The following is a 10504-nucleotide window of genomic DNA, read 5'->3' on the forward strand; positions in this document are numbered from 1 at the left end:
TGTGTAAATTATTTGATTACTAGTTGATAACTATAACCCCAGATTCAAATTATTCTGCCAATCAAATATTATGTTTAAAAAAACAATTCAACTACATATAGCAGGTTAACATCAAGGCTTTAATCATCACCGGCACTTCTTCAACCCTCTCCACCCACTAGTCTGACCGAATCAACTACAGAGTCCACCTTCACAAAAGACAGAGGACAATTACAGATTACTTCCCCAAGACACACAGTCTGAGAAAGCTCGGACACACTGCCCTTGCAGCAATAACTAACTAGTTCAGCTGGTCTGGTAGGAGGGGAGCCTAGGAGTCAGTGTATATTTATATATTCTCCTACATAAACACCAGTTTGGCGTTCCAGGCAAGCTAAAAACATCCTCTCTCAACTCTAATTTATAACAAGCCCAGATGTACAAGGTTTATTTGAATTATGCAAGGGCGTGTGTTCGAGGGGTCGGAGAGAAGAAAGCCTCTCTTGATGTTCCTTTGGGTGGGCCTAGCCTGCCGCCTTACCCTTCCAATCATCAGTGAGCCCTGCTGGGTTGGGTTGGTTTGTTCTCTGATATAAAAATAGTTGTATCCTCTCTGTACACTTAGCTGCGGTAAGTATGGGAGTGGACAAGTTTGAATTAATGGGCGTACAGTGTGTACATTTTACTACCAAAACTAGCAAAATAGAAGAAGCCAACACACAGACCTTTGAAAACGTTCAGAACATGTACATTTACCATGTACTGTATATTACCATGTATATTTACCATGTATATTTACCATGTACTGTATATTACCATGTACATTTACCATGTACTGTATATTACCATGTATATTTACCATATACTGTATATTATATTACTGTATATTACCATATATATTTACCATGTACTCTATATTATATTACTGTATATTACCATGTATATTTACCATGTACTGTATATTTACCATGTACTGTATATTACCATGTATATTTACCATGTACTGTATATTACCATGTACATTTACCATGTACTGTATATTACCATGTATATTTATCATGTACTGTATATTACCATGTATATTTACCATGTACTGTATATTACCATATATATTTATCATGTACTGTATATTACCATGTATATTTACCATGTACTGTATATTATATTACTGTATATTACCATATATTTATTGTACTGTATATTACATGTATATTTATCATGTATATTATATTACTGTATATTACCATGTATATTTACCATGTATATTTATCTGTATATTATACCATTACTGTATATTTACCATGTATATTTACCTGTATATTTATCATGTACTGTATATTACCATGTATATTTATCATGTACTATATTACCATGTATATTTACTGTATATTACATGTACTGTATATTACCATGTATATTACTGTACCATGTATATTTATCATGTATATTTACTGTATGTACTGTATATTACCATGTATATTTATCATGTACCATGTATGTATATTTACCATGTATATTTATCATGTACTGTATATTACCATGTATATTTATCATGTACTGTATATTACCATGTATATTTACCATGTACTGTATATTTATCATGTACTGTATATTACCATGTATATTTATCATGTACTGTATATTACCATGTATATTTACCATGTACTGTATATTACCATGTATATTTACATGTACTGTATATTACCATGTATATTTACCATGTACTGTATATTACCATGTATATTTACCATGTACTGTATATTACCATGTGTATTTTTAAGTGTGCACTAGGGGTCAGAGGTAGAAGAGGCTGAGAGAGAAGTAAGAGATGGATGAAATAATTCAGTAGACCTTGACTCTGCAGGACCTGGGGAACACACACACAACCCAACACACCCCTAGGGGTGGGACACAACCCAACACACCCCAGGGTTCACACACAGATATTGAAACAACAACAATATTGAAATGGTTTGTAGATACTTACTGATATAGAAGGTGCTGGGAGCCTGCTCATCTTCAAACTGCTGCATGAGAAGACTGCTGGTCTGGTTGTCATGACGAAGCCATAGAGCCACTCCCAATATCACACCTCCAGCCAACTGTCAGAGAGAGAGAGAGAGAGAGAGAGAGAGAGAGAGAGAGAGAGAGACAGACAGACAGACAGACAGAGCGAGCGAGAGACAGACAGGCAGACTGAGTCAGTTTACACAGTCTTCCTGTTAGTTTGTCTTCTCTGCTGTACCCCTGCTTGCTCTTTGGGGTCTATGCCGGGGGGGGGGGGGGTACTATAAAGCACTTTGTGACAACAGTCACCCTCTCCAGCAGTCACCCTCTCCAATCTGTCACCCTCTCCAATCTGTCACCCTCTCCAACAGTCACCCTCTGTCAGTGTTGGAGAAAACCTAGCTTGTGGCTCCGTTGTCCTCTCCAAATAAGCAGGAAATCGAATACTCAGTGTGAAGAGAGTTATAGAGAGAGACTGCCATTCTAGCAGCTCAGCAGTAAAAACAACAGTAAATCACAGAGAAGCTAGGCTCTAGGATATGCTGTGTGACTTTTAATGATAAGGAGTCCCCCCCCTAAAATAGGATTGAATAAAAAGCAAGAGGGGGGGAAAAATGCTTGCAGAATCGCACTGGGTACCAACAAGCCTCTCTAGCCTCAACACTGCCAAGTGAACATACTTTGACCGCAGACTACATCGTACTAAGTAATTCTACAGTTGAGGGAGTTATATCCAAAACCCTGTATCCACCAATTTTTCACATAGTTGTTTTTTTCCATAAGAAATGATTGCTTACGGGTACCTTCATGTGTCTGTACAAATAGTACAGTTCTCAGGATGTTTTATTTATAGATTTTAGATGTGTATTCAAATGTTTTGCAAAACACTATACTGTATATCGATTGTTTAGCTGGAATGGAATGTTTGTATCCTGTATATTAGACTGTGATATGTGGTTGTTTCATTTAGATATCTTAAGATCAATGTACTAATTGTAAAGGCACTCTGAGTAAGAGCATCTGCTAAATTAGAAATGTCAAATGTAAATGTTTTACATACAGATCTCATATTAATGTATTGATTCATTTATAATATATATATATATATATATATATATATATATATATTTATATCATTTGTACAGTTCTTTATTGAAAATGTAGTTAATTGTTTCATTTGAATGTGTAAAACCTAGCAGTGCTACTTATTTCTCTGAGAGTGAGGCAGATATATAGCTTTTTTGCAAACAAACATGATTTATTTGTCTCTCTGAAATGAAACCATCAAGTGATATATTTCAAATCAATTCATGTCAGTCATTGAACAACCCCATGTGATGATTATATATAGTGAAAAAACACACCAAATCTACTTCCTAAATTCTTCAAAACAATAATAAGCTAATTTACCAACATTTCTGAAAATGGATATATAGAGTTTTGGAACGAGACTCTTCATTTGAGCCTGAACCTGAGCAAACCATTAGAGTCACAACATCTTAGCTACTGCAGTTCATTTGAAAAAGAAAGCATGTCGGAACAAAGGAAATGTCAATAAAAAATAAATATTCCCTCCCCCCCAATCTTCCAAATCAGACCTGGGTTCAAATGGTAATTGAAAACATTTCAAATACTTTTACTATGTTTGATTGAGAATATTTGGTGCAATGGAAATAATAGAATAGCTTTAAAAAAAAAAAGCATACCCAGTCCTCCTGGCTCATCAGGCAGACTGAAGCAAGCGCTGAAAGTATCGGAATGATTCCAAGTACTATTTGAAACCATGCAGGTCTGCTCCCCATTTGCCTGGAACATCTGGTAAAAACTGGATGGAGTCACACTCGCATGCTTCCTACTACAACACACACACGCACGCACGAACTATCTCCGTGTTTCTGTTGTGAGCAACAGTAAAATACTAGGCTTTTATGTCTCAATCTATAAATTCTACAATCCAATTGTTGTTGGATTGTATGTGTTACGTGTAGGGAATTATTGAAAAGTGAATTATAGAAAAGTGTATTATAGAAAAGTGAATTATTGAAAAGTGTAGGGTATCTCCTTTAGGACAGGCTTATTATTTTGAGCCACTACAGTTTTCGCACGGTTAAATCTTCAGTTGGATCATTGAAAAATATAGGCCTATCCTACGAGAGAACCTCACACAATATAACAGTTTGTGATATAGTCTCATAGGATGTATATGAAAGTAGTACTGAATAGGAGCTCATCAGTACCTCAGTGATACTCTGTGGCTGATCTGAAATAGACAGGTTGGTAATCACAACAGTTGGGAGTATGACTTAAGTTCTGTAACAAGCTAAAAGATTTAAGAAGATTTAAAACATTTAAGATGAACTTTTATCGACCACAGATTGAAGAAGTGTGTCGATAATAATACATATAAAGAAACATCGTTTAAAAATTACGAGATTTAAAAATAAAATCATTTTTAAAAAGTCTCAACTCACCCAGAAAACAAAATTAAAGAAAAATAGCATGAATTTAATGCACAATGTGCAGCCCACTACTGGCATGATGCTCGAGTGTTCAGGTCCGTTCTTAAAAAGATAAATTAATTATTAAGGTGCACGCGTGATACCAAGATTATGTCCAAGATTCTAAGAAGAAGGACCGTTAAGAGATTCCCCTCCTTTATAGCAACTTAACATCTGTGACAGAGAACTCGAGGTCTGTCCTCCTTCTACTCGAGAAACTCCTCCTTCTACTAATGAGTGTGTAAGCCAGACTGGAGACTGAGGTGGTATAGACATAGACATGGAGAGAAGGGCGCTGCCCACCAAGTGGCGAGGGTGGTAGAATAGGGTGATGCCCACCAAGTGGCGAGGGTGGTAGAATAGGGTGATGCCCACCAAGTGGTGAGGGTGGTAGAATAGGGTGCTGCCCACCAAGTGGTGAGGGTGGTAGAACAGAGTGATGCCCACCAAGTGGCGAGGGTGGTAGAACAGGGTGGTGGCGGGTGGTAGAACAGGGTGATGCCCACCAAGTGGCGAGGGTGGTAGAATAGGGTGCTGCCCACCAAGTGGCGAGGGTGGTAGAACAGGGTGATGCCCACCAAGTGGCGAGGGTGGTAGAATAGGGTAATGCCCACCAAGTGGCGAGGGTGGTAGAATAGGGTGATGCCCACCAAGTGGTGAGGGTGGTAGAGTAGGGTGCTGCCCACCAAGTGGCGAGGGTGGTAGAACAGGGTGATGCCCACCAAGTGGCGAGGGTGGTAGAACAGGGTGATGCCCACCAAGTGGCGAGGGTGGTAGAATATGGTGATGCCCACCAAGTGGCGAGGGTGGTAGAATAGGGTGCTGCCCACCAAGTGGCGAGGGTGGTAGAACAGGGTGATGCCCACCAAGTGGCGAGGGTGGTAGAACCAAGTGGTTAGGGTGGTAGAATGCCCCCACCAAGTGGCGAGGGTGGTAGAATAGGGTGCTGCCCACCAAGTGGTGAGGGTGGTAGAACAGGGTGATGCCCACCAAGTGGCGAGGGTGGTAGAACAGGGTGATGCCCACCAAGTGGCGAGGGTGGTAGAATAGGGTGCTGCCCACCAAGTGGTGAGGGTGGTAGAATAGGGTGATGCCCACCAAGTGGTGAGGGTGGTAGAATGGGTGATGCCCACCAAGTGGCGAGGGTGGTAGAATAGGGTGCTGCCCACCAAGTGGCGAGGGTGGTAGAATAGGGTGCTGCCCACCAAGTGGTGAGGGTGGTAGAATAGGGTGCTGCCCACCAAGTGGTGAGGGTGGTAGAATAGGGTGCTGCCCACCAAGTGGTGAGGGTGGTAGAATAGGGTGCTGCCCACCAAGTGGTGAGGGTGGTAGAATAGGGTGCTGCCCACCAAGTGGCGAGGGTGGTAGAACAGGGTGATGCCCACCAAGTGGCGAGGGTGGTAGAATAATGCGCTGCCCACCAAGTGGCGAGGGTGGTAGAACAGGGTGATGCCCACCAAGTGGCGAGGGTGGTAGAATAATGCGCTGCCCACCAAGTGGCGAGGGTGGTAGAATAGGGTGCTGCCCACCAAGTAGCGAGGGTGGTAGAACAGGGTGATGCCCACCAAGTGGCGAGGGTGGTAGAACAGGGTGATGCCCACCAAGTGGTTAGGGTGGTAGAATAGGGCGCTGCCCACCAAGTGGCGAGGGTGGTAGAATATGGTGATGCCCACCAAGTGGCGAGGGTGGTAGAATAGGGTGCTGCCCACCACGTGGCGAGGGTGGTAGAACAGGGTGATGCCCACCAAGTGGCGAGGGTGGTAGAATAGGGTGCTGCCCACCAAGTGGCGAGGGTGGTAGAATAGGGTGCTGCCCACCAAGTGGTGAGGGTGGTAGAACAGGGTGATGCCCACCAAGTGGCGAGGGTGGTAGAACAGGGTGATGCCCACCAAGTGGCGAGGGTGGTAGAATAGGGTGCTGCCCACCAAGTGGTGAGGGTGGTAGAATAGGGTGCTGCCCACCAAGTGGTGAGGGTGGTAGAATAGGGTGCTGCCCACCAAGTGGTGAGGGTGGTAGAACAGGGTGATGCCCACCAAGTGGCGAGGGTGGTAGAACAGGGTGATGCCCACCAAGTGGCGAGGGTGGTAGAATAATGCGCTGCCCACCAAGTGGCGAGGGTGGTAGAATATGGTGATGCCCATCAAGTGGCGAGGGTGGTAGAACAGGGTGATGCCCACCAAGTGGTGAGGGTGGTAGAACAGGGTGATGCCCACCAATTGATGAGGATGGTAGAGCAGGGTGATGCCCACCGATTGGTGAGGATGGTAGAACAGGGTTGGATTGAATTCAAATGTTTGGTATGCAGATGTTGCATACCAAACTTCGGCCGTCTGGGAGAGAGGAGAGGAGGTGCTGGAATCGTATGAGGGGTTCAAGGCTCTGTTCAGTGGTATCTTCGATCATCCACTGGAGGTTAGAGAGGGAGGTGAGCACCTATTTCAACTACGGCAGGATGATAAGACGCACTCACCTTCCAGACAGTAGCAGCATCCAGCTGATGGAATGAGCCGGCGCTCTGTAAGATTTTCCGAAGAGGACTGCGCAAGGAGATCCAGACTGAACTGGCACGTCGAGACGACAACAACCTGTCCTTGGACGCACTCATCACGATGGCCTACTTTGGGAGCGTCGATACCCTCGTCGCTTCTCTCCTTCCCTCAGTGACCACTCTGTATCAGAGCCCGAACCCATGACGGTAGGGAAACATGTCCCTCGTGTACAGTTTCTACAGTGATAGTGGATTCCAGTTTCTCCGGGAACTTTATTGACCACACCCACCACGCCTCCTCTCTGAACATCACCATTTTCCCTCTTTCTCCTCTCCGTTTCCAGTCCAAGCCCTTGATAAATCAGCCACTAGGATCCGGAACCACCGCACACATCACCACGCCACTCACCCTCACCGTAGAGTCCATTCATCTGGAAAACATTCCCTTCCTCATCATTAGTGCACCAGTTCACAAGATCATCCTCGGCCTCCCATGGCTCCAACTCCATAACCCCACCATCTCATGGTCAAGGATGAGAATCACGGACTGGGCACCCGAATGCCGGAGGACCTGCTTTCCCCGCCCCCTCTTGAGTTCTCTCTGGTTTCCCTACTGTTCCTACTGTTCCAGTGTTCCAGCAGGTCTTCCAGCATTATGGCCTTCCGGTGGACATCGTGTCTGACCGTGGCCCCCAATTCACATCACGGTTATGGAAAGCCTTCATGGAGAAGCTCAGGGTCACGTCAGCCTCACTTCCGGGTATAAGCCTCAGTCTAACAGGCAGGTGGAGAGGATGAACCAGGAGCTGGGAAGGTTCCTGAGTAGCCACTTCCAGGACCGACAGGGGGAGTGGGCCCAATTCATTCTCTGGGTGGAGTACGATGAGAATTCATTACATCAATCCTCCACTGGGCTGACTCACTTCCAGTGTGTTGGACACCGGGCCAGACCGAAGCTCCTGCGGTGGATGAGTGGTTCAGGTGCGCAGAAGAGGTATGGAGCGATGCCCTCGTGAGACTCCAGCGCACCGTCCATCATCAGAAGGAGCAGGCGGATCGCCACCGCAGGGAGGAACCCGTGTTCCATCCTGGTGATCGCATCTGCAAGAAGCTGAGCCCCTGGTTTGTGGGGCCGTTCAAGGTTCTCCGGAGGGTCAACAAGGTGACATAGATTACAGCTTCCAAGTGACTACCGTATCTCACCTTCCTTTCATGTCTCCCTTCTCAGGCTGGTGGTTCCAGGTCCCTTAGCTGAGGCTGTTCCCCAAAAACAACCCCTCTCTGCCTCCCCTGGAAGTCGAAGGAAGTCCCGCCTATGCCGTCAGATCCCTACTGGACTCCTGACGTCGTGGGGGTTGGCTCCAGTACCTGGTTGGACTGGCAGGGGTACGGTCCAGACGAGCGCTGTTGTGTTCCGGTGGAGGACATTCTGGATCTCAACATCATTCAAGATTTCCACCTTCGCCGACTGGCCCGTTCCTCGACATGAGGAACGAGGCGGGACTTCCTTCGACTTCCAGAGGAGCCCCCCCACTTCCTGTGGGTATGATAAACGGGGTGTCAGGGAGGTCCGTCACCCAGATTTTTCGTTGTTGATTTTTTTAAAATAGATTTCCGGCAATTCTGCACAGTTTGACATTACTTTTTATGCCTCTATTGAGGGGTGTATTGAGGGGTATTTTTTAAAACACAGTATAATTGGAAGGATGTGGATTTTTGCACCTTTAAAGATTTTGCCACGGGGCAGAGAAAAATGTGCTGTTTTATAGCTCGTCTCATGTTATTCTTCAAATTTTACTATGAGGATGAGACAACGTTTTGCAGTTTTAAAATACATTTCCTGCTACTCTACACATTTTGTCATGAGGCTGAGAGGAACATGTTGCAGTTTTAAACAGTTCAGGGGAAAATCTCACTTTTAAAAGTTAATATTCTGTCAGCTCAAACCCAAATAATGTTGACTTATCCTATACTCGTATTTGTGGCCAAAGCTAACTTGATGAAGAAAAAAACACTTCAAAAGCCCCACCTCAAACTTGTATCTCAAACAGACCATTCCAAAAATGCTTGCTACTTCCTCACAATAAAATAACCAGGCTACATACAAGGAGTACCAGTACTGAGTCAATGTGCAGGGGGTACGGGGTAATTGAGGTAATACATCATGTACATGTCGGTAGGGGTAAAAGTGACTAGGTAATCAGGAGACATAATAAACTGAGTCGCAGCAGAGTGTGTGAGTGTGCATAGAGCCAAGAGTCAAACAAATATTATAATAATGGGTGTCAATGTAAATAGTCCAGTGCCCATTTGATGAACTGTTCAGCAGTCTTATGGCTTGGGGGTAGAAGCTGTTAAGGAGCCTGTTGTTTCCAGACCTGGTGCATCGGTACCACTTGCTGTGCAGTAGCAGAGAACCGTCTATGACAGGGGTGGGAGACTCCAAGGGTGTCACTTGGTTTCGCTTTTTCTACATCCCTAGCAAAACACAGATGATTAATCAATTGTCATTCTAAACTGAAGATCATGATTAGGTGATTATTGGAGTCAGGTGGGTTAGCTGGGGCTGGGACAAAACTGTGACACCAATCAGGTGGCCCTTGAGGACTGTAAATGCCCAACCCTGGTCTATGACATGGGTGGCTGGAGTCTTTGACAATTTCTAAAGGCCTTCCTCTGACACCGCCTGGTATAGAGGTCCTGGATGGCAGGGAGCTCTGCCCCAGTGATGTACTGGGCCGTATGCATTACCCTCTGTCGTGCCTTGAGGTCGGATGCCAAGCAGTTTCCATACCAGGCAGTGACGCAACTAGTCAAGATACAGCTGTAGAACCTTTGTTGGCATTGTTGTGCCTTCTTTATGACTGTGTTGGTGTGTTTTGGACCACAATTGATCCTTAGTGATGTGGACACCAAGGAACTAGAAGCTCTCGACCCGCTCCACTTCAGCCCCGTTGCGTGCTCGGCTCTCCATTCCCTATCGTCCACAATCATCTCCTTTGTCTTGATCATGTTGAGGGAGAGGTTGTTGCCCTAGCACCACACGGCCACACGGTCTCTCCTCCCTATAGGCTGTCTCATCGTCGTCGGTGATCAAGCCTACCACTGTCGTGTTGTCGGCAAATGTAATGATGGTGTTGGAGTCATGCGCAGTCGTGGGTAAACAGAGAATACAGGAGGGGACGGAGCACACACCCGTGAGGGGCCCCGGTGTTGAGGTTCAGCGTGGTAGATGTTGTTGCCTTCCCTTACCACTTGGGGGCGGCCCATCAGAAAGTCCAGGACCCAGTTGCAGAGGGAGGTGTTTAATCCCATCACTTTAGCCTGAGTACGATGGATAGTTTACCTCACTATAGCCTGAGTACCATGGATTGCTTACCTCAATATAGCCTTAAGTACCATGTGTCACTTTAAAAGCTGATGGGAATAGAAATACCATATTGTTGGCATCCTAAATGGCACCCTATTCCCTATATAGTGCACTACTCTTGACCAGGGCTGGCAACCTATTCCCTATATAGTGCACTACTCT

The 10504-nt window shown here is 45.2% G+C and overlaps 1 protein-coding gene across 2 annotated transcripts in view; it reads right to left on the minus strand.

Moving 5' to 3' along the window:
• LOC135556744 (CD81 antigen-like) overlaps window positions 1-4700 on the minus strand; it is a 20118-nt gene extending 15418 nt beyond the window's left edge. The window contains exons 1-2 of one of the 2 annotated variants that reach the window (XM_064990159.1): window positions 4458-4700; window positions 1967-2081 (exon numbers count right to left, since the gene is read on the minus strand). In XM_064990159.1, the coding sequence (XP_064846231.1) occupies window positions 1967-2081; window positions 4458-4523 (181 nt within the window). In that variant the 5' untranslated portion in view covers window positions 4524-4700. Of the gene's footprint in view, window positions 1-1966; window positions 2082-3692; window positions 3752-4457 lie in introns of those variants that run through there. The other variant, XM_064990160.1, reaches the window with a different exon arrangement.
• Between the last annotated feature and the right edge of the window lie 5804 nt (window positions 4701-10504).

This window comes from Oncorhynchus masou, chromosome 15 (assembly GCF_036934945.1).
Source record: "Oncorhynchus masou masou isolate Uvic2021 chromosome 15, UVic_Omas_1.1, whole genome shotgun sequence".
Lineage (NCBI taxonomy): Eukaryota > Metazoa > Chordata > Actinopteri > Salmoniformes > Salmonidae > Oncorhynchus > Oncorhynchus masou.